At 49.4% G+C, this 26,590-nt stretch overlaps 9 protein-coding genes across 9 annotated transcripts; 5 read left to right on the forward strand and 4 right to left on the reverse strand.

The window, feature by feature from the left end:
* The first annotated feature begins 630 nt into the window (after nt 1–630).
* On the forward strand, nt 631–1,293 carry BO79DRAFT_208954 (uncharacterized protein). Its single transcript, XM_025682502.1, has one exon. It carries the CDS (start codon nt 822–824, stop codon nt 1,203–1,205), a length of 384 nt encoding a protein of 127 aa, XP_025539626.1. The 5' UTR covers nt 631–821; the 3' UTR covers nt 1,206–1,293.
* A 604-nt stretch (nt 1,294–1,897) lies between these two features.
* BO79DRAFT_194443 (SDR family NAD(P)-dependent oxidoreductase) lies at nt 1,898–3,368 on the forward strand. Its single transcript, XM_025681050.1, has 6 exons — nt 1,898–1,989; nt 2,038–2,398; nt 2,452–2,564; nt 2,621–2,643; nt 2,695–2,747; nt 2,795–3,368. The coding sequence occupies exons 1-6, from the start codon at nt 1,941–1,943 to the stop codon at nt 2,982–2,984; spliced, it is 789 nt and encodes a 262-aa protein (XP_025539627.1). The 5' UTR covers nt 1,898–1,940; the 3' UTR covers nt 2,985–3,368.
* BO79DRAFT_217529 (alkene reductase) lies at nt 3,131–4,507 on the reverse strand (the record flags this gene model as incomplete). The annotated part of the gene is made up of 3 exons (XM_025683372.1): nt 3,131–3,502; nt 3,552–4,187; nt 4,250–4,507. The coding sequence occupies 3 exons, from the start codon at nt 4,505–4,507 to the stop codon at nt 3,131–3,133; spliced, it is 1,266 nt and encodes a 421-aa protein (XP_025539628.1).
* Nucleotides 4,508–6,419: 1,912 nt separating this feature from the next.
* On the forward strand, nt 6,420–8,014 carry BO79DRAFT_287364 (uncharacterized protein). Its single transcript, XM_025688576.1, has 6 exons — nt 6,420–6,609; nt 6,658–6,677; nt 6,729–6,765; nt 6,815–6,882; nt 6,944–7,416; nt 7,467–8,014. Exons 1-6 carry the CDS (start codon nt 6,468–6,470, stop codon nt 7,819–7,821), a joined length of 1,095 nt encoding a protein of 364 aa, XP_025539629.1. The 5' UTR covers nt 6,420–6,467; the 3' UTR covers nt 7,822–8,014.
* A 1,866-nt stretch (nt 8,015–9,880) lies between these two features.
* Nucleotides 9,881–10,420, forward strand: BO79DRAFT_228269 (uncharacterized protein; the record flags this gene model as incomplete). The annotated part of the gene is made up of 2 exons (XM_025683951.1): nt 9,881–10,131; nt 10,201–10,420. The coding sequence occupies 2 exons, from the start codon at nt 9,881–9,883 to the stop codon at nt 10,418–10,420; spliced, it is 471 nt and encodes a 156-aa protein (XP_025539630.1).
* Nucleotides 10,421–11,501: 1,081 nt separating this feature from the next.
* BO79DRAFT_254859 (uncharacterized protein) lies at nt 11,502–11,912 on the forward strand (the record flags this gene model as incomplete). Its single annotated transcript, XM_025686101.1, has 1 exon — nt 11,502–11,912. The coding sequence occupies one exon, from the start codon at nt 11,502–11,504 to the stop codon at nt 11,910–11,912; it is 411 nt and encodes a 136-aa protein (XP_025539631.1).
* Nucleotides 11,913–14,821: 2,909 nt separating this feature from the next.
* On the reverse strand, nt 14,822–15,200 carry BO79DRAFT_14053 (uncharacterized protein). Its single transcript, XM_025678223.1, has 2 exons — nt 15,168–15,200; nt 14,822–15,113 (listed from the first exon to the last, which is right to left on the reverse strand). The coding sequence occupies exon 2, from the start codon at nt 15,033–15,035 to the stop codon at nt 14,862–14,864; it is 174 nt and encodes a 57-aa protein (XP_025539632.1). The 5' UTR covers nt 15,036–15,113; nt 15,168–15,200; the 3' UTR covers nt 14,822–14,861.
* Nucleotides 15,201–20,256: 5,056 nt separating this feature from the next.
* BO79DRAFT_172711 (Zn(II)2Cys6 transcription factor domain-containing protein) lies at nt 20,257–22,677 on the reverse strand. Its single transcript, XM_025679638.1, has 3 exons — nt 22,254–22,677; nt 20,943–22,138; nt 20,257–20,872 (listed from the first exon to the last, which is right to left on the reverse strand). Exons 1-3 carry the CDS (start codon nt 22,465–22,467, stop codon nt 20,429–20,431), a joined length of 1,854 nt encoding a protein of 617 aa, XP_025539633.1. The 5' UTR covers nt 22,468–22,677; the 3' UTR covers nt 20,257–20,428.
* Nucleotides 22,678–22,730: 53 nt separating this feature from the next.
* On the reverse strand, nt 22,731–23,601 carry BO79DRAFT_237538 (uncharacterized protein; the record flags this gene model as incomplete). The annotated part of the gene is made up of 3 exons (XM_025684715.1): nt 23,329–23,601; nt 22,940–22,989; nt 22,731–22,842 (listed from the first exon to the last, which is right to left on the reverse strand). The coding sequence occupies exons 1-3, from the start codon at nt 23,488–23,490 to the stop codon at nt 22,731–22,733; spliced, it is 324 nt and encodes a 107-aa protein (XP_025539634.1). The 5' UTR covers nt 23,491–23,601.
* Nucleotides 23,602–26,590: the final 2,989 nt, after the last annotated feature.

The following is a 26,590-nucleotide window of genomic DNA, read 5'->3' on the forward strand; positions in this document are numbered from 1 at the left end:
TTCGAGGACGGTTCGCTTCTTCACCACTGCAGTAGTAGTACCACTCTCTTTAACCCTATCACTACTAGTAATAGTCTCCGATTTTAATCCCCTCATGCCAACTTAAATAAAAATAGATTCAAATCACGCAAATCCATGCAGCATTTTACACTCAACCATTCCCCCTCACCTCCAGCCCTACCAGGATTCGACAGACACCAGGCTGATGCGCGACTATCACCCGCGGCGCCAAATCCGCCAACATGATTGGCTCCATCTCCAACCCCGATCATCATCTCTCCTCCAACCATCACTCTTACGCTCATCAACCAAGCTTTAATCAAGGATGCACCAAGAGCTAACCTAACGCGTAAGGCTGCGTGTGACAGAGGTGAACCGGCCTGCATATTCATGCTGCCGTCCTGGTTCTACCCACCGAATCAGCATCCTCTATGAAGCGCTCAGCAGCAACATCCTCCCTTTGGGAGTGTAGCTCATCACCCCCCGTGCTGAGGATTGATTTTTCTAACGCGCCTGCCTGCGTGCCAACCTATGGTAGGGCTGGAGGGTCCAGGCCGTCTTTGCTAGACACGGAGAGATATATAAGCTTGTGGGGGAGGATCTTGGCTTTCTTGCTTTGTTTCTGACTCTGTCCTTTGGCTGCTTGGCTACTACCTGCCTACTACTGGTATCTATCTAGCTTTCAAGAATCTCATACATTCTACAAACTGAATACCTACTACATACCAATCTTCGACTTCTATCATTATTCCCACACAAACAATCTCCACCATCTCTTCTCCTTTCTCACCTCAACCCAGACAACACAGATCCTTCCCAAAATGAGTATCGGCAAGATCATCGGGAAAATCATAATTATCCCCATTATCATCATCATTGCCATCTGCGTCGGCATCTACCTCCTCATCAAGCACCGTCGCGAACGCAAGCGCGAACGCCGCGAAGATAACCTCCGCGCCCAGTACTACCGGCAACAGTACCAGCAGCAGTACATGTATCCACATATGCAAATGCAATCACAACACCAGCAGCACCAGCAGCCGGGCACACCGGCCCCGCCATACTATAATCAGGCTTATGCTGCGGGACAGCAGCCTGTGGCGATGAATGAAGGGGAGTATGGATATTCTGAGACGATGATGAAGAAGCCGGAGCCGGTGGTGTATCCGGTGCAGCAGCAGCATCCGGGATCGGAGGTGGTTTAGTTCGGCTTGAGATGGGCTGGATGTGAGTTTGATGTCTTTCGGAATGAGTGTCTTGGTGTATGAATGGGCGTGCTAATGTTTGTTAGGGGCTTATAGGTGTTATACTTGTTTTATGGGCTGTTTGTTGGATATGAATTTGTGACATGATACCTGTATTGTTTTTGTTGGGTATGTTTGGTTGAATGGCTTTGGATATGGATTGTTTATGAATCGTTCTATGATCATGATGTATGGATGAAATATAATCTGCTTTTTTATATCAATGATCCGATAGCATCATAGCTGTCTTATGCACCTTCCCTGACGCCCGGAAACAATGGAATTCATTGTTCTCGGACCCCTTGTCATTTAAGCGGTTTGGTAAGTCTGACGTGAAGAACAATGACCACATTCGAGGTATGCATAAGCTGACATGCTAAGAAAGTTGACTAGTGTAACTATCGCCAGCCACCTTGAGAATTAACCAGAATATTACCCAATACCAGCCATGGGAAAAGGGTGAAAGACGCTAGTTGTCATACTAGTAGCAACATGTACTAGTACTTGGTTGAATAACCGAGGCAGTCAGTCAGACAGACAATAATGCCTTGACCCCGCTCGAATCCTGACAGGGGTGGTGGCTAGTGGCCAGCAACTAGATATATGGACGTCGTCCATCACTCACCAGCCAGCTGGTGTTCTGACTTCTTCGACAACCCAGTCGGCAGAGAGTGTTAACCACTATAACTGTTCATCATGGCTTGCAAGGTATCGGGAACGGCGTTTATCACGGGAGGTGGAAATGGTAGGAACCAACCTAGCCCGATCGGGAAACCGTGCTAAGCTGCCTCAGGCATTGGCAAGACCACCGCCTTCACGCTTGCCCAGAATGGAATCGAAGCACTATCTCTCTTGGATGTGAACGAGGTACTCCTCCAACGCACTAAAAATGAGCTCGCTACCTCACATCCCAATGTTGCAGTGGAAATTACGGTTGGAGACGTCTCCAAGGAGGCATGCGTGGATGAAGCCGTGCGCCGCACTGTCGAGCGATTCGGTCGCATTGATATCTCGGTTCACTGCGCCGGGATTGTGGGGCAACCGAGCGCGACCCATGAGCTGACGGCAGCAGAATGGCAGAGGGTGATCGATATTAACCAGACCGGGGTGTTGCTCTGCCAAAAGGCTGTGATACGCCAGATGCTGACACAGGAGTATGTTTTACTGGTCCACTTGAGGGGAAGACGGCCGGCTAAGCGTCTTGCAGATCGCGCGGTTTGCGTCTCGGTCGGGGGACGATCGTGAATATGGCTTCTATGTTTGGGGTAGTGGCTCCGGGGGGTTGGTCAGGACTGTCGGCCTATACAGCTTCCAAGCATGGTAAGTGGATGCCTGGGATTGGTGGATGAGTGTACCTAGATAGCTAATGGTTGCAGCTGTGGTTGCTTTCTCAAAAATGGTCTGTTGTTCATGATAATCACCCCCAGATTGTCAGACTAAACCGGTTTAGGACGCCAAAGCGTACATTCAACAAGGGATACGCATCAACGCTATCTGTCCTGGGTAAGCGCCCCGTAGGCCAGTATAATATCCGCTAGCTAACGATCCAGATACACGGACACTGATTTGATCCGCACGTATTGGGATGCGGGATTCATGGAGCCAGACGCGCAGCGAGTCGCTATTGGCCGTAGGGCACAACCGGAGGAGATCGCCGACGCACTCCTGTTTCTGGCCTCCCCGATGAGCAGCTACATGGTAGGCTCCGCCTTGGTCGTCGATGGCGGTTACACGGCTTGAGCGCTTTGAGCACTGAGGCTTCTTGATCTACCTACGTACAGCACTGGATCAATACCATCGCCGATCGGTCTTCTCAACGGAGGGATTAAGAGCAACTAAATTAAACTAAACCAGCATCGCAGTCATGTGTATATACAAATCATCAATCATAGTCGGACCTGGACCTTTGTGGAATCCCATCCGGCTGAGCTCTGCGGAGCAGGCTCGTAGTCCACATAGTGGAATGCGTTATCCTCAAAGGGTCCATAGAACCGCGTGCGATCATAAGGTGCAAAGGAAATGCCCCTGCGCAGTCTCTCCACCAAGTCCGGATTGCTCGTGAAGTACCGTCCATAGAGGAGACCATCGTACTTCCCGGCCTCCAGGACGCCCCAAGAATTGGTCTGGTCCCAGCCGCCAGCCGAAAAGAAGGGGGTCGAGCCGAAGATCTTGCGGAAGGAGGAGAGGTCGACACTCGGAAGGCCCCAGCTGCGGAGGAAGGCATCCTTTTCTTCGTAACTGTGAATTTGCTCGTAGCGCTGAACACATTAGTAAGTGGGACTCAATCGGTTATGAGATAATGCTTACCGGCTCCACAAAGCTGACGTATGATAGACCGGGGTGCGCCTGTTTCAGCGACTCGCACAGATAAGTCCAGGTTTCCACGCGCTGTTCACCACGCGCCTGGTTGTACAGTCCAAACGGCGTGAGTCGAATCGCCAGATTCTCCTGGCCAACCGTCTGAGCCAGTTCGTTCATCAACTCCAGTACGAAGCGGCAGCGCTTCTCTGGAGATCCGCCGTAGTCGTCTGTCCGTCGGTTGATGTTTGAGCTCAAGAACTGCTCCGGGAGATAACCATTACCGGAGTGTAGTTCAACGCCATCGAAGCCAATGTCCATGGCAGTCTTGGCGGCTTTACAATAGTCCTGGATGGTTTGCTTGATGTGCGCGACCGTCAATTCAATCGGAGGGTGGTCTGCATAGCGAACCGGCTCCGACGCTCCCACGGCGGGGTGGGTGTAGCGCTCTTCGGGGTCGTCCCAAACGCTGGCGGAGGCTGAAACTGGGGGTAAGCCGGTCATCTGGGGGACGGTAGCACGGCCGGCGTGCCACAGCTGGCAATAGATGTAGCCGCCCTGGGCGTGGACAGTATCAACGACTCGCTTCCATCCAGCGGCCTGCTCTTCCGTGAAAAGACCGGGGACTCCTGGCATTCCATTGCTCTGCTTGCGTGTTAAAGAACAGACGAATGACCCATCGGAGGTGGATTTGGGGGAGTATTTACCTCCAGCGATGGAGGGATGCCTTCCGAGATGATCAGCCCGCCTGGAGTTGCCCGTTGACGATAATATTCGACGACCAGGTCCCCAGGGTACCAAATCCGATTGGGATTCTCGGGAGTACTGTTTGAGTTCAACGGTTCGCCCCGGTTGCGTGTCAGGGGGGCGTGTACCACCCGGTGGCTCAGAGTGAGCTTGCCATTGGCAATGGCGAGCGGCTGAAAGAGCTTAGAATCCGCTCCTTGGGCCTGGACAATGGTCATTGTGAGAATTCTCGTAAAGATGCAATATCTGGGAAAGCTACCTGGGAAGGTAAAGACAAACGAGGGAGCCACAAGTGGACAATTGAGGAGGAACTTTCTGGGTTGACACGGGCCGTGGTGCGACAGCAAACCAGCGTTCACCTTGAATGCTACTCCTCACTATTGTTCGCTTCATTGCCTTCTCTCCCTTCTCAGTGGACTGGAACGGAGAGCAGCAGACCCATTGCCAAATGAGGGTGACAGATGGAGCCTGACAGGTTACTGGAACCCAACCAGAGTGTCGAGGACACGAGAAAATTGGATGGAGGGACGGGCTGAACCTTGGGAAGTGGAGGCGTATCCACGAAGCCTACACAGAACCACAGATTGCACCCGACTCCAGTTTAGTCATCTGTCTGTCCTCGGGTTCTTTTTTCCCTGTTGACCCCTTATACACATGCAGCGCGTGGCAAACCGCGTGGGACTTAAGCCTTCTGCAGCCTTGCTGATCGGGCGCAGAAAGGCGTCTTCTAGAAGCCCAGGAGAGTTTCAATAGCAGCCACCTTCGTCAAAAGTAACACAACCTGGGGGGCAATTCTTCATTTTAGATCACACGGGGGAACAGTGCGAGGTAAATGTGAGCCATCATATTCACCAGGAAATAATAGGGATGGAAGCCATCCGACGCTCCACTCGACACACAGCAAGCGAAAGTTAAAATTCTTCTTCGCGGCGCTTGGCGTTTACGTTAGAGGCTTTAGAGGCTTTAGGGCACACGCTAAACTACGGGTCGGTGTCGCAAGTCGGTCTTCCGGAAGAACAACCCCCGTTAAGGCCAACAATTAACCGGGCAAGCTTGTGAAAAAGGGAGCCATTCTGCCATTGTTGACTGGCTCCATGACAGTTTGCCGGAGGCCGCCGCATCACGGGCTTTTCACAGACGCTGGTTTCAAACCCACTTTCCAGCGTTCTCCTTTATGCCGAATACTCTATTGTGGTTTGGCTCGGACACCGACGATCACTAATCCCTCAGTCGGGACTTTGGCGGGTTCTTCTGCAGCACCATGACAGATAGTGCGTCGTCGCCACAGCCTATATGCAGCCAGGATCTGGCGCATAGGTAGCGCGAGGAGCTATTGGAACGAGCGCCCGGGGAGGAAGCAATAATCGGGGATGGTTATTACTCCTGATTATCTCCATTGTTCGTTCGAGATATTTCCGACGCCCTGCAGCCATGTCTCCGCGGCTAGTTCGGAGGAGAGGAGAGATTTGAGAATCGATTATCCAATAGTAATTATGAAAAAATATTGGCATCGCAGAGGGGCGCCCTCTCGAACCCCAGTTTCGGCGTCGAAATGAGACACTCTTAGCTAAGGATCCGCCTACGGGTGTCAACTTTTCAGAACCATGGTCCATGGACGCCGCCGCCGCAACACCACTGAGTGTATTTACATAGCACGATACATATCTAGACTAGACCACGATCGCATGCGACGCCCCAGTGGCAAGCAACCACGACGATCCATGCAAGGTGCATCTTTGCTTCTCCCTGTCCATCATTCCCAAAACAGGTAGACGTTATGACCTCCGGGGCCTATCACGATCGATCCGCTCGGATACTCCATGGTCGCCTCCCAGTCCAACTGCATCGGGGAGCTGCTGTATCCCTCCTTTAAGGTTTTCCTATCTACACCTGGGCGGGACGATCGTGACCCGGTGCCATTGAAGTCATTTCTCGGATTGTCCTCCCAGTTTCCGACCCAAAGTTGAGGGCCTCCCTAGGCGGCTTCATGGGCCTATCATAGACGGCGCAGCGCCAGCTTGACCCCGGGCGACGACGCTGCGCGCATGGACAGACCAAGCGCCTGTAATTTGAACCTATTTATAAATGTTTGTGGCCTCCCCGCGGTCGTCGGGGCCAGTGTCTTGCTCCATGTTGTTTCTTCCTGTTTGAAGAAGCTGCATTGACCACTGGCACGCCATGACTGTCAGTCATCCCAAGGATGTTTTGAACACCATCAATTTCGTCACACAATGTTTGTGTATTCCGATCATTAGCGTATTTGTTATCTTGCGTTTTTCCATCCGTATCTACTACAAACAGTTCGTAGGTGTGGAAGACTGTACGTTTGCTTGACTTCTCTTCAAAAAATCATTGCTAACTTTCCCAGGGTCATGTCTCATAGCATGGGTACGTTGGGACTGCAGGTGCCTCCATAGGGCGACTCACTGACTATTGCAGGTTCTGTTCATGGGATACTGTGGCATTGCCATTGCCGGTATGCATCGTTCTTATCTCTCCAGCAGCTCCAACTAACTTGACTCCAGTGGGTCACTATGGCGGGGGTTACCACATTGACGATGTCTCTGAAGCACACCAGATTCTTTTTCGCAAGGTATGAACGCCCGGCTATCAGAAGGACTTGAAGTTCATCGGCTAATTAAGGATCAAATTAGTTCTGTTACATCGCCACCGTTCTTTACTGCCCCATGGCACTCTTCGTCAAGATCGCACTCCTTTCTATCCTCATTCGCATCTTCAGTCCTTACCGTTCCAAAATCTACTTCATCTACGGCCTCCTCGGCTGTCTCTGCATATACTACATCGTTGCCGAGGTCGTCAAGATTCGCATGTGCGACCCGGTTCCGGGATACTGGACGCTCGATCCAAAGGCACGCTGTCTCAATCAACGGGCCGCCCTGATCGCCGATTCTGTCATCAGTGTGGTGACCGACTTTATTATCCTGATTCTACCTCTGCCACTCACCTGGTCGCTTCAGATGTCACGGAGTAAGAAGTTGCGGGTCATCGGCATGCTGTCGGCGGGTGGTCTGGCCACGGCCTTCAGTTTGTACCGGCTGGTTCTGGTCTTGCGTGATGGTAGCTCCAGGGATCAGACTATTGTCTTTACAATCGTTATTCTCTCAGGGTAAGTCATTATTCTAGAATAATCGATGCTGCAGACTAACCCCAAACTAGAAACGCCGAAGGAGGCGTGGCCATGATTTGCGCTTGTCTCCCCACGATCAACATCCTCATCAACAAGCTCCGCAAGAAGGAGTACAGCTCTCAACGTTATTACGAACCAGAGTCCTCTGTCAACCTTAGCAAACTCAAAGGAAGCAACAAGCGATTCTCACTCGGTAACTCCCGCCGCGCCGATGGCACCGAGTCCGCCTCCGACCAGTCACATCTGATTACATTTGCAGGGACGGTCGACATGGCAGGTAATGAGGCGGGAGGCATTCACAAGACGGTGGATGTGTCACAGACGATAGAGATGGTGGCCGATGGTGATAGCCATGAAAGCCACCATCACAGCAGTTTTCACTAATGATTGTATACCCTGGGTGGGCGGCTTTGTGTTTTATGGCGGTATGGTGTTCGGTTAATGACTTCGTCCGAACTACGGTTTAGCGATAGACTACACTCTTTAATATTTCCTTTTCTAATGGATTCTATTTATGTATGATTTGGTCAATTGGCATGGAAATGCTTCCCACCTTCACAGCCAACGATGAAGTATCTGCCAAGATACTGATACTCTTGAACCTATGAAGCCTAACTATTCATCTTGCTAGTGCACATATAGATCTGATCAATTCACCCCTGAACCCTCCCATTCGTCCCTGCCAAGACACCAATTCAAGCCCAATCCTCATTCAACCACAGATAATTAACATCGTGTCGCTATACTCATTACCTCAACTAATTCACCCCAGTAGAAACAGACCCTATATAAATCCGACTTTCCTCCACCCCATCCTGTCCCTCTTCCCAATCCACCATCCAGGATTCCATTTTCTATATATACCTACTACTGATAAATATGCACAGTAACCCACTCAAGCATCATTACTTGACTCATCAACTATATACCTTTCGTTGCGTGCCTTGTGGAAACCGTCTTGGCCAGAGAATCTGTCCAGAATTCTCGCCATATTGTCTACGCACTCGGTACAGCTTTACTCTACTACGCTGGACATAATCCGAGCTCGGCAGAGAAAAATACATATCCTGACCATCAAATATAAGCTCCATGGGCAGAGGGATATGTGCTCCTCGTCCAGCCAGATGTGATAGCGGTATATCTGGGAAGCGCGAAGTCGCTGTTCACTACTAAATCATGCCTGCATACTGGTGAGTTTATCAAGTACATCATTTCATTCATGGTATGCTGAGAAGTCGCTAATAGAAAGTACTATATAGATAAATACCGATACTAGCGCGGATATTTCCATGATCATCAATATCGTATATAGCACCACACCGCGAACTACAGAGCACTTTACGCACATTGTGGTGTGGAAAGCCAGAAAGAGGCGCACTACCAGACTTTGGAAGCTGTCAAATGCCATGTTTGTCGCGGCTATTACCGTTCAGATATTCCTTCCAATCGAAGATAACACACAACAATGTCTTCGACACCAGCATATACCGCGCAGCTCAATATCTCCAATGGAGCTTTGTGAAAGAAAGCATGTTCCGATTTCAATCCAGTCAACAGTCGAAGAATGGTTACCGATTAAACAACGAAGATGAGGCATGCAGGAGCTTGCAGAGTTACAAGAACCATGATGAAATTCCGGCATCCTGTGTCTTTGGTTCGGGTTGCTGAGTACTGCTAGGACTCTAGTACAACTGGGAGTTCAACGCACATGGTCCCTCGCACGGAAGAAGCTTGTATCAGGTATATATTATGCTTTGGACAGAAGCTGTTGCTTTCGATCAGAATGAATCGTTAATCGTCCATCAGAACGATGTACCCACGGGACAGTGATACCCCCGAGACTCACTGACCATGAGATAACACCTTCACAGCAAAATCTGGCACGATGCAAAAGACTACACTCATGGCCAAACCTAAACGTCACAAAAGAAGTTTGGGTACCTATCAACGTATTCTGTGGAGTGTCAATGATATCCGTAACCGGGCGTCTGGTTGCGGATGTCGAGATGTACAATGAGAGAATGCTTGGACATATGGAAGGAGAAATCAACCCAGAGTCGATAACTTCCTTCATCGGGCTGGCAGTACTAGTTCATATAATTGGGCTAGGTTGGTTCGATATGAGCTCAATTTATGCTTCAGAGACTTTACTACCATGTGGGTGGAAGAGCTACGCATTTCTTGTGGTTTTCGAAAGACTACCAGATAATCCAGCGTCGTTCTCCGTGATCAATCATATACTTCGAGACAAATCGTCGTGTTATATACCAGCTCGGGCAAAAGCCATACAAGCTGCTTCAACTATTGCGGTTTACCAGATGTCCAGGGAATGTGGTCTAGTGGGTTCTGCTGTCTTATGTCATATGAAGGGTTGACCTACACTTGGTTGAGCATGTCAATGTACATCCAGAGGCAGTAACTCCCATCAGACAAGGCTACTATAATGGGTGGACTGACCGGCCATCGCGAACATACCGGTATCAAACCCACTGTGCCAGCAATCCCAAGCTCAAGTTACGAGCCTCTCTCTTACTCTCTGTCGATTGTCGAGATTGAAGTCTATCGTGCCGGCCAGACTGATGCTGTTGGTTACTCAAACACGATCATTCTCGTTGAAGCAAGCACGGCTTCTAAACCCAGACAGCCGATCCGGCCCGCCAATATCTCCTACTCTGCCTGGTTAGATTTTTTAAAGTCAGATTGTGAATACAATAGCTTGACATAAGATGAGTATATGCAGGACGATCAGCAACCAACCGCCAGACTGATTAACACGCCAAATCGCCTTCGGTACATGCTGCTCAAGACCCAGGGACCCGTCTGTCGCTTCGAGATCCAGTCAGAGAACCATCCGCATCCACCACGATCGAATCCCGACGGTCTTTTCAGCATCCGTGACACCTGGCCAGCAATGAGGCGAAGCCCCCCTGAGCCGGATTCTGGCAAAGGAAGGGGAAACCCACCGTTCACGATTCCGGTTTAATTATATCACCGGCATGCGCCAGACGCCCGGTGGGTTCACCCTCGTCCAAGGCCCCCCTGGAACGGGCAAGTCGTGGCTCGTCTGTTAAATAGCCATGACATTTATCACCAGCCGTCCTGTCATCGCTTCCCATGATTATGGGTTCCAGCAGGTCCTCATGGTGAGCCAGAGCAATGATACCTGCAATAATCTTGCCAAGATGGCCGACACTGTCACGGCGCGTGCAGTGCCAGACCGAGCCATCCTGATTATCCGCCTTCATGCCAGTAATACTGAGGTCTTTATGGCCTACCATTAAGCGGAACAAGAACAAGGTGTTCCTGCAGACGCTCGCCCGTCTATCAAATAGGGCGCCCTCGACAATGCTGTTGCCCAGATACTGGTATGCTGCTGTCTGCAAGAATAGTATTATACTATAACTAAGCAAGACTTCCCCGTGCCCGACAAGCGGGTGCTTAACCTGGAACAGAGCCTGGGCTACCAAGTCTTACAGGTTGCTGGCTGCATTAACTCCCCCTGGTCCAACCCTGTAAAGCATTAGGTATTCCACATATACCTGGAGAACTACTGTGACGGCATGAAACTTGACGCTGGTGAGATAGAGGTCTTCCACAATAAAACCAAGAAGCTGCTCAAGGATATCCTCCGGATGGCTGATATTATTATCACTATCCTGTACGGAGCCAGCCAGCCCTTCGTCACCAGCGTCTTCCGCCCAGAACTTGTTGTCATTGATGAGACAGCACGCGCGTCCGAGGCGGACCTGTGGCTGGTCTTTGCTAACTATGATCCATATGGATATCTGATAATCAGGAACTCGTTCCAGCTGCATCCAGTGGTCAAGTCAATATCCCAGAATAATCTTTTTTATACCATGTCCGCCATCTCCCCCTTCTGATATCTGTACTTAAGCAGGATACTACTCTGCATGCTGGACAAGTAGTACTACATAACCAGCATACTGGGCAATATAGTGAGCCAGCTGTTTTATCAGGAACAGCTGTGCTTTCCTCATCTTCTCCTGTCTAACCTGCAGGCCCTGTCCGGCTGGATCGCGGACCTTAATCATGTATTATTCAGCATGCAGCAGTCCTTTCTCCTCATCGAGACTACCCATGGTTATAAAGACAGAGACTACTGTTTATCCCAGTATAATGCTAAACACCAGTGCTTGGTCCTGTGCTTTCTCCGCCATCTGCAGCAGTCAGTGCAGGTCTCCTTGCCGAAGGTCACCGTCCTGACGCCCTACGTCGCGCAGGGTAATGTCTACCGCACATCACTGGCCCAGTTGCATCTTGACAACCCCTCCGCCGGATATAATCAGGTTATGATCAAGACCATCGACTCCTTCCAAGGCAGGGAGACGGACATGGTGCTGTACAACACAACTGCCACCATCAGACCCGGCTATCAGAAGTTCAGCGGCCGCCTCAACATTACCCTCAGCCGCGCCCGCGCAGCCATGTACCTCATTATCAATATGGGACAGTAGAACAAGGCCACCGAGGTCCAGCGCGGCCGCTACATCAGTCCACTGATCAATTACTTCATTGATACTGGGTGCAAGGTGCAGATTTCTAGATTAATCATTACAGACTAGAAAATGAAAACCATGGTAAGATACTTCTACGTGATAACTGCGAACTGCCAGTTTCGGGAATCAGGGCTCAGGTTCTCGGCGTAAAAATGCAAACATCTACGCCGAAATCATATTGTCATAATGACGGCCGGTGCCAGGCGCGCAGGTAAATGCAGACAGCCGTGAACAGGAAAGCTAGAATGACCCACCCTGGTCTGACACACCTGGGTTCAACTTCGTATAACGGTGGTCATCTATAACTCTTCGGATGCCACCTACTTGCTAGACGGATAAACCTACTCTCCACCATGAGTAGCTCCGGTGGCTGCATCTTACCCAGGCTGAAATGATATCGGATACAGCTGGAATCGGGAAACTTCGAGACGTGACTGGCTCCCATTGATGGCGCATACTGAAGGGGAGATATAAATCGTGCTACATGCCACGAGACATAGCATACAGCAAGCACATCTTATCGTCGCGCGGCCAGTTAAAAACCGTCTAAGACATGTGGAAATTCCCACTTTCGACTGGGCGACACAATTCCGGAAAGCTTCATACAGGGTCCGTGGAGGGTACGCTGGTACTCTTCTACTCTTATACTTTCTGCAAGAGATAGCCAGCTTGTCAAAGTTATAAGCTACATCGACACTACTCTTGAGTCGATTGCTCAGCATTAGCAATTACCAGCTTCTCAACATAGAGGAAAAACAGGATATACATCATCTACCTATTCATCTTGGTCATGGGTCCCTTATGAATGCAATTCACAAGCATAACCTTAGCCTTAGCCAAGGCTCTCTCACGGGATATTCGAAAACACTCGAACATGATATCAACACACGATGCCGCTTCCCAGTTCTACAGACACGAAGATCTGGTCCACTGATGGGCCATGTTACATTATTCTATGCGAAGATAGCGATCATGCCAAGTCTTCCTCATGAACCACCATGTGTTACCAACACAAGCATTAATTTTCTCCATAACAAACAGGACACTTCAGTTCAATGCCTTTGGTGATGGCCTCGACCTGCCGTTGAACAAGAGCATTGGCGTCGCATGATGAAGAAATAAAAGCAGACCCATCTTATTGATATGTTCTGATATTAACTGAGGTTATAGATCATCGATGCCTTGGAGGATGCCGGCTTGATCATCCCAAAGAGGGTTCTACCCCCGACAAGAGAACTTACAGAAGGTCAGAGACTACGAAAGAAAAAGTTATGGAAAGCACTGGCAAGATTGCAAGTATTAGAATATGACCACCAAGAAGCCTGTCGCATAAAGACCGAAACGTGGGATACTACTATACAGATGTTAAGAAATATATCTGAACTCCACGATACGAACAACAAAAAGATTTATATCTGATAAAAAATCAACCAAAAAGCCTGATGCAAGATTAAGTCTGTCGTCTCCGAGCTCAAAGGCCTTATATAAAAGACTGATACCGCCTTTTACATGATAACTGGTTTCATGGGACTACATTCGTGAATCAAATCATGCAATGCAGAATTAGTACTCAATGTGCCACGGGCATCTTCTCTAAGAGAAAGGTCTCAAACACAACATCTTCTTCACCCGTTTTACTGCATGTATATAGATCATCTTCGTTATCAGACACATATCCGATGGCTACTAACAAGGTGTTTATCCAGAAGGGTCAGGAGGCGCCGCGCTACGAGCGTCCCATCACCGCATATGTCATGTGGAATACCTTTTCAAACATTACCGAGTGTGTCGTTGTCCTGCACTACGACCTTGTCTATCAGCGTGAAGCGGCAGCTGCGCTGACGTTGAACAATTCGAAATGGTAAATCTACCAAAAGGAAGAGGACCTGGGAGGAAGAAATTACATCGATCTTTCCTAAGCGGTGCCTGGAAATGCTGATTGTTGTCGTCGAAGAGTCATTTGCCCCACTACGTAGAGCAGAACTCTCATGCTATGCATGTGCGGCATCTTCAACTACATCTTGTCGTGCATGCTTGTGCGTTGTTTGGCTGGGTAGTTAGTCTTCGCGGAACTTAACTTGTTCAAGTGGAACAGTCTTCTTGACCACAAATGAAACATCAAGCATGACATATCGTGCATGTTATTGGCAGATCTCCCGAAAACGAAGAAGAGGATTATGGAGAACGACCTTGAAGGTTTTTCGGCTATGACCATATGAAACCATTTGCGATGGCTAACAAAAGACTTAGGTCTAGTAACCAACCCGAAAGACCATCGAAAGCTGGAACGAACGCAAGAGAAAGAGGGAGAATACCACAGGAAATTCCGAAAGCTAGAGGCAAACCATAAAAGTGCCTGCTAAGGGGTTACGCAAAGACATCCTAGCTGAGAGCCTAATGCGGCGACAAAGAAAAAATAATCTCCCTGTGCGACCCCGGAGAAAGAGTAGCGGACTCACTCTATCCATGGATATTGAGAACATCACAATACGCGAATGAGATCTGCACGACACGTCACATGTCTATCACATCGTCGGCATAGATTAACCTGGAATACGCTGTCTGTACCAGCAGAATATCGTTATATGAGGGCATGGGTGGCGTTCTTTTCTCCCCTCGAAGGCTATAATTACCATTCAGAAGGCAAATACCTAGCATTCCAGTGATACCGGCTTAAGTGCGGGGGCATTTTATTTACCCTATAGCTCTTATTCACGGATCAGACCATGCTCAGCATGTGGTTGGATTGCCTGTTGCTGGTATATACCCTTAGGCTTTGAGCAAGGTACTCGTAGCTGATGGAAATGTCACGTTCTACAATGCACAGGCATCACGAACGAGTATCACTTCTCTGGAAAAATGAGGAACTGGTTTATGCTCTCGGGTTCAACTTTGAACCAGATGCGACTAGAAAGACCCAGAGCTAGGCAAGTACCTACTTCCATCGATGAAGCTGCTCAACAGGGTAGTTATTATCACAAAGATCTGGGCAAAACAAAAGAACTTGGAGTACTCGGCCTTGCAGAGCTTTCTCTTTACCAGGGGAAATGGAGTATATCTTGGACGGTGCATGGCAACCATAGTTCTTAAAAGGAAGAACGGGGCCTTTCAGGAAGTGTAAACTGCCTGTTTACCTGCAGTGGCTGGTTATAAGAAAGTCTGACAAGAAAGTGTGAGATTAATACACGCTATGAATGAATAGATATGTCTTACATGGCAGTATTGGACAACCCAGGTGAAAAAAAGTTCAAGAACCTCTGGTGAAAGCATTGAAACACATTATTGTGTGGTATTAGTACTCACTGATGTGGATATTTTCGGAGCAACAAGAGACTTCCTTACAGATGTTCAGATGGAGCAATGAGATCAAGAGTAATATTATGGAATGCACGTTGCGGAAGGAATAACAAGTCCTTTTACTGGGAAGTCTGATACTGAAAAGACTAGTACTGCTGTCTTCAATGACCTGTGGAACATTATAAAGCACGAAAATCAGTAGCAAGACAAGGAACTCAAGAAATCAGTATATATAATTTCTCACTTAATTCAGAAAGAAATATACTAATCTAAACAACTTGTGTTATATCCTACTCAGACGATGATCATGTACCCAGATAATGATTAGCAGGTTTATAAGTAATATTTACACTACAGACATTGGGCATTGGTATTGCAGAGTTATATTGCCTTCACCGGTCCCGGTATGAGGGGCGATATGAGCATCTATAATGATCCAGATGCCATAGTGAAGATTTTAACTTAAGTTAGAAAGATTATACTAAATCATTGGAATGGGGAGTTGGTTCACGAGGCGGATAGTTTGTCAGACAGTATGATGAGTTAGTAAGAAGAAGATATGGACATACTAATGAATTGTATTGATTTCTCCTGATAGAGTCTTCAATATCCTTGAGGTCTTTCGGCCAAATGGATCAAATATCCTTCCCTCCATCACAATGAGTTACTCATCTATCGAGAGAGGAATACCCGTTTTCCCTTCCCCAGCTGTAACCTGTAGCCCTGCCGCCCTATACTCCACCTGCAAATGTGAATAACCAAGTGGCGAAAGACAGACAACCACTCACAAAGAATAGTACGTCGCACGATAACAAAAAGAGAGATACCCACAGACATCACCACACCCCTAGCTAGACACGGCACGTATCAGGTTCCTGTCCACCACCCCTCTTCCCTCCCTGTCAATCACATCCGCATTGGAGCAAAGGATTATAGAAGCTTTCTGGGCAGACATGCAGCGGATATCGGAGGATAAGGACTCGTCATAGAGGCAACCATCGGCGACTGTTGTGATCGATCTCCACAGCGAACGGGTGGATGGGATCGATTTACCACACCAGGCAGATGCAGCCTTCGTATCGTATATCCCGCCCTGCGGCTAGCAGGGAGTTAATAATTGACCAGTAATAACGATGTTCAACACTTTCTACTTCAGGTAAGTAATCGCAGGTGCAGGTGCAGATATACTGGTACCTACTATGACTATCAATATAGCCTCACCTGTACCACAAATTAGAGTCCGCAATGGAGACCATCCTTAAGCCGTTAAGCTAGATGCAACGTGATTAGGTAACCACCTCTACTGAAAAACATCTTGATCAGCAATTAGAAACTGGAGAGGCTAATACTTGACCCTCCAAGGCATCCACACGGTAGCCTAAACGCGGAATATCCCCGGACTGTCTAGTAATCCAGTAGTAAACAGATTATGTGAAGCAGACCATATTCTTCCGATTCCGACTCCGGTGCCGCTCCGGAGTCTTAGTCTAGTGGCGATATTTGTTTGCTATATTGATGAAAACGTCAAAAGTGTAAATAATTGGGTGTAATATAGTAGGGGGATTGCGTACTTCGTGTTTGAGTCACTGGCTCACTGCATGACTGGGTCGACTTGACTTGCCCTCGGGAGAAGTTGGAGCCGACAGGATTCATATCCTGGGCTCGTTAGGGGAATATCGGATCCTCTCTGTGCTTTTGCTGGTTTGGACTGGGGGTGGGGGCAGTTGTGATGATGGTTGGGGGTATAAGCAGGAGTTATGCAGGACCTTTGTCGTTGCTGAAGGATGAGGGGGGCTGTTATCTCTGATCCTGGGTGATTAGATCGTTTGAATGATGGCGTGGTTGGGGAGGAAGGACTATACGGATGTTGTTGTCTGTGTGTTAGGGTAATGTCTGTAGGCAAGCCACCAGACAGGAGTCAAGGATGTAATTACAAGCAGCAGCAGCAGCAGCAAAAGGAATGAAGCAGGGTCCAACCACATGAAGATCAACAATCGCAATTCCCTTTAACGTAGTCCGCCGCGATTAATCTACCTCATGAGAGACATTCAAACCTTATTCATCTTACTCCTCCGTCCTCTTGCTCATGATAAACAATGGAATTATCTAACAATAATCAGCAGGACAGATGAGGACCCTTACGCTACTTCGTACTTTGTTTTTCTTTGTTCTTCTTACCTTCCGTGTGGGCCAGGCTCCAGCAGAATGTGCAAAGTAAAGGGATCATGCTATACACAAAATAAATCCTAAATTCCTCCGATGATTCTCCCCTCTCGCTATTTTTCACTTCTTCAAAGAATGTCTCACTCCTCCCGGCCCGCTCCTTGCCGGTCACCTTACCGGCTTGGCTTAGCACGCGGCTTATTCTATCCTCGTTGACTTGCCAGCCTCGTCTGCACATAACAGGCCGAGGCATCTATTCCGTAAATAGTCAGTTAATGAAGCGGATTATACCCTAGGAAAGACAATGGCATGTCAATAGCAGAGCTATTAATCCCCAGGAGGACCTAGTAAAAATCTCCATTGACCTCCCTACCTAGTATTAATTAGTAACAAGTTTGTAACCAGGATGATGAATGCCTAGCTCCGCGGTCCTTGTCAGTGTGCTATTTATTTTTCTCGGCATATAAGCAGTAACTGATAGATAAAACCCCGAATGCGGTATTATTTTATTAGACACATGCAGACCGATGATGGGTAATTAATTTGATAAGATGGGTGCAGAAATTTAGGCGAGATAGCGATAAAATGAGATTGCAATGCAATGGCACACTGTGAATGCTGCAGCAAAGAAAGTTCACCAAGACGGAGAAATTATATCCATCCTCCTAGTAGTAGTACTACTACCCACGGTGCAAGTTGGTAGGTAGGACTAATTACTAGTTGTATGTAACTGGCACTGCATAATCCTCCGTCCGCGTGGATCTCCCTTTTCCACTGCAGAAGAGCTTGGCATCAGCGATCATTGTTTCATCGGCAATGATCGTTCCCGGTTCAGGGAGGGTTCATTGCATTTCAGTTCGGTTTGATCGGTTGGGCTGGGAATCATCCAACCGTCTTTTCTGACGCGGATATGATCATCATCAATATCGTCAGCATCATCTGGTTAACCACCGGAGGCCCGAGGATTCCGAACCCGAACCAGATAGGTAGGAGTGATGCTGGGCAGAGAGTTGATTAGCTAGTTAGGTAGCTGCCTGCAAGCACGCACACACATTGAGAGAGAGAGAGAGAGAGAGAGAGAGAGAGAGAGAGAGAGTGCGCCGTGACGAGAACTGGATCCTACTACCTGTTAGTGCTAGTATCACCCCCACCCCACTTCGCCGAGACCCAGCTGCATAAACAGGAAGTAGTATCTCACCAAGTAGACTACTGAAGTAGTGAAGACAATATAGATTAAGCCAAGTGTAGTCAGTGCCTAAGGGGCAAAACAGGCCCTCCCCCCCCCCCCCCCCCCCCTCCCTCTCTGTGTCTCCTCTCCTGCCAACCTCTTGGCATCAGCATTCAAAAGAGGGATACATACGTATACACCTGCTCCACTCTTAACTTAGCGATCTTATAGTAATCCGCTACTTACCTAGTAGCCGGACTATGCCCAGACCATCTCCTCTTCACCAAGACCTCTCCCAAGACTTTCCTCTCTGTAACCCAAGAACAGCACCCAGCACGCCAGCACACCATCAAACAATGGTCATTCAGCGTATAGCCAAGTACTCGGCACAGGAGGCGAGTGGCGGGGGAAAAGGTCAGGGTGTTCATCGGCAAACTCGCAGCCAAGCGCAGCATATTCCCATCTTGGGAGAGAATAACGCGGAGGGGGCCGGATTCGCCTTCGCTTTGTTTCGTTTCCTTTCTTGGTCGGGATAAAACACAGAAGGAGGAGGGCAAGTTAGATTGACCTGCAGGGCTTGGCGGCGCTTATCGAGATTAGGTTTCATCCTTTTTACCCCTCTTCTGACTTGGGTTGTTGTCTTCTGTTATCCTCTTTTTTTTTGCGCGGCGGATGCTTTGCTTTAGTGGATATGGAATGGGTGTATGCGTATCAGTGGGGGTGGTGGAAATAACAACCCCAAAGACAAGACCATCACAAGACTCGTTGCGATGGTGTACACCATCAAGGTGGCACCTTGGGATGAAAAAGAAAATAATAAATAGAACATAGTGGGATAGCATCCCCTCCCCCCCCCCCACTCCTATCCTCATCACCAACAACTAATTAGCTAGTTAGTATGAGAACAACGACTAGTACTAGATAGATAGCATAGCACTACTAGATACTTACTACTACTACTTCGGCGAGACCAATCCACCACCCAGGAGATGTTAACCAACTCGTCCTAGTCCGTCGACACTACTGCATCGCCTGCAGACAAACGATTGGCCCTGAACCTCGGAGGAGATAGCTGTGATCGACACGAGAGGTACAAAAAGACCCCCAAGTAAATCCCACGGGTGGATGCCGGACCCCCGCCGGAGGTTACCATCCGCGGGAAAGCTAGTTAGCTGGTCAGAACTAAGCAGCACTAACTATCTAGGTACTAGGTACCGTATCCGCTCTCGCTGAACCTGTCCTTCCTAACCTGCCTGGACCCTGTTCGCCGTCCGGTCGCGATTCCTCCTGCTCCCGCTGGTCGGCCTTGCCTGCCTGACGGCCTGCATGTTCGTCGTGAGTCGAGGCCTCGGCATCGCCGTGTGTCCGGGTTTTGGCATATCAGCCAGCCAAGCCCAGCCCCAAGGTCCAGTCCTCCCTCGTACATGCGCCCGGCAGCAGCCCCTGGTCTTTTCTGTTTTCTTTTTTTCTGTTTGCTCTTTGATACGTGCAGGTTGGCACGGGCTTTGTTGTTGCCGTTAGCTAGCTATCTTCAAAACCCGGTGGCGGCTAAAGACGTGATGGGATCTATCAATGTCGAGATCCCCCACGGAATTGGGTTCCGATTTCGGGGTCAATTCCACGACAAAACGGAAAGAAACAATGAGCATCATAATAATAATAATAATAATAAAGCCTCGCACAATCCAAATCTAGTCTACCTCTCTAGCGGGCACACAGAACTATACATCCCACGATGATCGTAGTCTTCGTGAGAAGAACAGGGTATTTAGAAACAAGAAATCATGCCAAAAAATTTCAACCGTGACGATCATAATCGCCCTATCGCCGGGCCCACCGGTCCACCTCAGCCATATGAAGCTCCATTGAGCTTGGCGCACGCCAGAATCATGCGTGTGATGGGAAGCAATAACGTAACACTTACACTGCCAACCTCTTCCAATACCAACAATTGTTGAAGGGTCCGCAGGGCTGGCAGCATGCTACCATCCACCCCCCGCGCCCACGACCGCTGCGTCTGTGCGCGGGCTATCATCCACTCCCCCTCGCTGCGTGCTCGCCACATTTCCTCCGGCGCCGGCAACGGCAGCTGAAGAAGGATCGCGCTATCTAGCGGGTCAATGTTGATCCCGTTGTAACGGCGGGCCCGTCCTGCTAATGTGCGGATTATATTGGCAAAGAAAATGTTACGTCGCAGGGATTCGGCGAATTTCCATCGCCGCCAATCCGTTTCATCTTCATGGGGGGTACGAAGAATGTCCTCGTGAAGTTTGTAGACCCGTTGCGTCATCTAAAGCCCACCCAGGTCAGCTCAGAGCATAGGGTGGGGCGTAGGGCAATCGGAGTGGGGGGTTACATACCCTCAAGAGAATGTCAACAGGGGTCTCGGGGTGCCCTTGATCGCCTGTAAGGCTTGGAAGCTTGCTGAGGCCGTTGGTGGCGAAATTGTCTCCGAAAAGGCTCAAGATCTGTTGAACACACACCGCATGAAGCGCTACTACGCAGCCTTCTGCCGCTGCAAGGCGCTCCCCATTGTGCATTGACAGGTCAAATGTATCGCAGGTCTCCAGATAATTAGCATAGGATGATATCGAACTCAGAGTGGTGCTAAGTGGCTGGCCCATTGATTGCATCGCATACCCCTGTAGCTCATGATGTAGAAAGGGCGAGTAGAACTGTCTCTGCAGAGCCAACCCAGGGTACTCGCGTAGCAGACTGAACAGCTCTTGGTAGAGGTCACCAACGTCACCTGGGCTATGATGGCTTGTCTTGGGCAGGAAGCTTTGGCCGAACCCCGATCCTGTGCGGCTATGTGTGTACGTGCTGAACCGCCAAGTTTCGTTTTCTTCGTCGTTGGAAGCCATATCCGGCCAGATATTATCGAAATATCCAGGAGATACCGACGACATATTCAGTCCGCCTCCAGCGGCATAAGAGTCACCCGAGAGAGTAGCCGGAGTAGGAGGGACCATGGTCACTGGAGAGGACCTCATCGTCGGTGGCATATACATAGCGTGCGAACAACTGTCAAGCGACCCGGGAAAGAACTCCTCCAGCCCAAATGTTTCGGACTGTTCATGAAGATCGTCTTGCCAGGGCGGAGAATTCATCAACGAGGCATCTTGCATTGGAAGCATAGTACTCTCATTAACGGCATGGAACGCAAGTTCGGCATTCGTTGGAGTTTCGGGGCTCCACGAGGAGCCCGAGATATCGTGTAGTTCATCCGCGGTAGATGGTGTGTCGAACGGATATGTTGGAAGGGCCCATGTCGTGCCACCAGGTATTATACCAGCACAGATCGGAACAGGGTGTATGGAACCAGCAGACGAAGCAATATTATCCTGGGGATCATCAAGACTGGGAGTTTGAACAGGAACAGAAGACTGCGGATACACGCAAGGCCTTCGGCTTTGCAGACACCGACTACAGGAGGGCCGGGTCATGGAACACCGCAGCTTCTTTTGCGCACAGGCGTCGCAGGATTTGCGCTTGGACTGGCGTTCCTGGCCAATGTTCTTAATACAACGGCGACGGTGCCGGTCCCGCAGATCACCTATTATCTGGTTAACCACAAGTCTGTGCATAAGTGGCCGTGTCTCTGAGCATGATCAAGGGACTCAGGAGAGAAATGTGTCAACATTGGGCGATCATAAGAAAGGGCAGCCTACGTCGACTATATGTCTTGTTGCAGATTCCGCATCGGTATTCCCCTTCCGCAGTGGGTTGCGATGGGGGAGGCGGCAGGTGATGGCAGTTGCTCTGGGAATGGCCATGCCGAGCGCCTGGCTTCTTGACTTCTGTCCCGGCGATGCCATCCTTCTTCGGTGAGGCCTCAGACATGGTATGTGTCTGGTCACTCAGCGTAATGGTCATAGCGGGCATAGCTTAGTGGCCGCACTCAGTTAAAACAGACAGCTAAGTTGTTTGGAGAAGATCCAGAGAAGAAGTAAAAATAAATTAATGAGCCGCGTCCGGGAGGAAGGTGGATGAGATATGAATGTGTCAACGCAGTATGGATATTAGGACCAGAGAAGAGGGAAAGGCACCGAGGGGACGCCGTCGATAAGTACAACCTCCGGGCTACCCATCTCGGATCCGGGGCGATTGTTGAGGGGAAATAACAGGCCAGATTAGTCAAGGCTCGCTCAAGCTACCCTAAGGACCGATCGGGAAGCAAATGGAAGGATTCTGATCCTTTTTTTTTCGTACATCTGACCCGACTCGAGGGGGATGAATATCCCCCGTTCGGCCTGCAGACTGCGGAACCCCCCCGAAACCGTAGCTTGTAGCTTAGTCTGCGTAATATTAGCATGGGGTGTATTTAATAAGATTCACCCGACCTAACGAAGGTCACCCTAGTTCCTGCTGAGATAATTGCTCGACGAATGGGGGATGTATGGGCGCCTGCATGGCTTAATCTGAAGTTGCCCTGCATCCCTGGTATTTTTCAGCCCGTGGAGGCTGCTCCACCAACCACGGAGCGCGTGCCTCCCCCTCGGCTCCATAGTCCTTCGATAGGATGAATGTCTTGGATTCGATCTCCCGTTTGAAAATCCAGAACGCAACGCCACGCCAGGCGGCGATCGCCCAAGTCCAAGCCATCCGCGTTAGGCAAGATAAATAAAATATAATCCGGCCATACATGAGACCGCAATGGTCGCCAGCTAGTCCGGATTGATCATCACATTGCAGCGGATGTTTTTTTTTTCTTTACTATTCGGATGTAACCGCAGAAAGCCACACGTCCTTTTTTGCAGTGGGCATAATTCCACGGCCACCAACCCTGATTGCCATTCCGCTTATTAACGGGCTTAGCGCTCCCACCCGGATCCCATCTGCTGTCTGTCTGACGGTTGGCATGTCCGCCATCCCGTATACCTCGCCACACTCTAATTTTCTAGGCATCTGTTAGGCCGACCATCGTTTCACACATGTCCTTGGTCAGCTCAGCGTATCAGGAGGCCCCCTCTATGCACAATATTGGCACAGCAGGAGGGTGAGGAGTGTCTAGCACGTTGGCAGCGGAATGGCCCGCATGTTAGCGCTGTCGCAGGATGCCAACGCTAGCCGTAAGAAACGCTTCTCCCCCACCCGCCCACTCAGACATTCTGCAATAATGAATCCAGACTCCACGGTCCATCAATTCCTGAAGGAAACGTGGTTCCTGGGGCCGGTTAATTCACGCGAGTGTCGCTTGTGGACCGGGGCCTGCTGGAAATAGATTCTGAGTCGACGGTGCGGATATTGCGCGATGCTTCCGTCTAGGTCAGACCCGATTCCAGCGTCATCCACAGATACGAGGTAGATCCTGAACCATTAAATACGAATTAGCCAATTTCCTGATTTGATCACGTATTCTTCCGGGGTCTCTCATGTTATCCGTGGAGTGGCTAGTCAACTGCTATCTTCCCCCCCATCGCAATAGCAGGAACAGCTGCATCGGACTTGGTGCGAATATGTACTAGTTTTCTGGTTGGCGGGCGCTTCTGCAGATATATTGTAGGACCGGGGTCTCGTGGAAGATAAAGGAAAAGGGAGAATTGCCCGCCGATAAGGGAATAGGGATGGGGATGGGGAAATGCAACGCACTCCGCTGAGCCCCGAGACGCATGGGCCAGCATAGGCCACAGGAGGCCGCCAGCCTAACCCGCCAACACCCATCCGTTCTGGGACCCCGGCGGAGTCTCCACGCGTTAAACTACTGTACAACCTCCGTATCTTGGGTTAGCGGCGGCCAACTCCCGATTTTCGTACCGGGAGCCTCAGGAGAATATTATCACGAGTCATGTACACCGTCAGCTAGGAGGTTCGGAAACCCGGCAGCGAAAAAATAGGATATGACGCTCATACACGCGACGTCGATCTTCAGACTCGATCTGGTTAGTGGATTGCCAGCTGATTCTGATTCTGGGGGCCAAAGCTAGACTCAAGAGTCGGAGGGTAATACGAGCTTCTGTAGGATAAGCTGACACGCCATGTGGTAGCGGGTCGGGAAAGGAGAGGGAGAACAAGGAATGTTCATGAGTGGAGTGAGATACTGTGTATAGTAGAGCTGGAAATGCTACCACATTAGGAAATTGAAGGTAGCGCTAGAAGAACTGAATGTGGAAGAAGTGGAAGTGCAGGGGATGGGATTGGCTCCGATGGAACGTAAGAGGATGTAGTGATTGTAGTAGTGCGAAGTTGGAAGTTGGAAAGCCCCTCGGAAGTCACTAGGAGGAGGGGTAGTACTTAGTAGTAAGAAGTACACTCAAGTAGTGACTACTCCCTTCAACTCCCTACAAAGAGATCATCTGATCACGCTCATTGGCTGCTGCAAACCAGCCAAACGCCTCAACCTCCTGCAACTTGCTGAAGATGCTGCCACACCTGCAAGCCTTCATTTCGACTTGCATGTGAGGCACCCAGGATGGAAGGAATCGAAGCTCATCGAAACCATTGACTATAATTTCAGTGGCCGTTGGACTATATTACTCAATCCTCTATTCTAGGTTTAGATCCCTTTGTGATGCCTTCCAGTCCCTATACGTACCACCTCTGTCGATCGTTCCGATTCCGACTTCTCGAACTTTGGCTGATCTTTCACTTGTGTGTTATAGGGCGTCCATGCCACCGACCTCTCAGCCTTATGACTTAATTCCCCATAAGTCAAATCCGAACAACCGCGCAACAAGCTGGGAGCGTTGTCTGTTCACTGAGGGTTTACGAAAAATGGAAAAAATAATAATAGGATTACCTGAACTGTTTGCGAAACCAAAACTATGCGTGTCGTGCAGTAGCACAGTCGTAGTGCCGCATGCACTTATCCGCCAGCAGATTGTTATCTATCAGTTAAGATGGCGACTTCTGATCTATCGGAGACAATAGTTCCTCCAATCTGCTTCGAATTTGATCCACTAGGCCATCAAGATCAATGACCTATGGTGAATTATCATGAGCCTGTGCTATTACAGCCTTCAGTAGTACAGAATTATATACGCGTCTCGCGTGGCTGCAGGAAGGAGATCTAGAGTCTCTAAGATTACTTTCGACATGAAGAAGAACTGAAAGCAGATGCGGTTGTCTCTTTACCATGAGACGCCACAGAGGTTGATCTCTGCAGGTGTTTGATGCTCGGCTTACCCGAGCGTTGTGAAGGGGAGTGGAGCAGCCATGCCCAGAAGAAGGTTCATGCGACCACAAAGCACTCATCTGCTATCTTTCTGCAACACGGATACTCTGACAGGACAGATAAAACATAGGTGGTTATCAGCTGGATCCTATTAACACATGCACAAGCCATTTCCTGGTTATCACGCCGCTGTAAGTGGCCCCCCAGGGGCATGCCTCAGGAAGACAGCAACACAAAGTCTCTGTAACCGGGACTCGGAGCAATCCTACCGCTTGGTTTACTTGTTCCGGACAAGTGAGGGATAGTGTTGACTGGTTTCTTTTAGTGACGTTTCTGCTAAACTTTTCCTTTGGTCCCTCACCGGCCCGGGAGCCACCCAACAGGCTAACCATACTATATGCTGTCTCTTAAGAATCTGACTTTGAGCGTGACAAAGGGGAGTGGTGTCAGAGGTACATTCCAGCTCTGTTGATCATCGAAGTAAAATGCCCGTCTCCAAGTTAAGGCGCTGCTACTGATACCTTCTGTATACTTCCACAACAGGAGTCTGGGCGCCCGAGTCGTATCTTACCTAAGGAAGATCATATAGTCATACGAATGCACCCTTCCTTTTGCCAGGTTTATAGTGTTTGGTTTTCCTAGGGACCTGACAGGACTGGAACAGCAAAAGTATCCAGGCACTGCTCAGCCATCTGCAAGGATTACCCGCTGGGTGGCTACGAAATGAAAAGAACGGAGCGAGACTAACATCCGGCTTACAGATGATCCTTTCATCAAGACAGCCATCCAAATCGAGTTGGCATTGCCTTCTCTGTCGAACTCGTCAACCTTGTTGCAAATTACGGCACCGTGTTTCCCCCTAATCGAGACCCACCGGCTAAAATATGACCACAG

The sequence above is a fragment of the Aspergillus costaricaensis genome (genome assembly GCF_003184835.1).
Source record: "Aspergillus costaricaensis CBS 115574 unplaced genomic scaffold BO79scaffold_15, whole genome shotgun sequence".
NCBI lineage: Eukaryota > Fungi > Ascomycota > Eurotiomycetes > Eurotiales > Aspergillaceae > Aspergillus > Aspergillus costaricensis.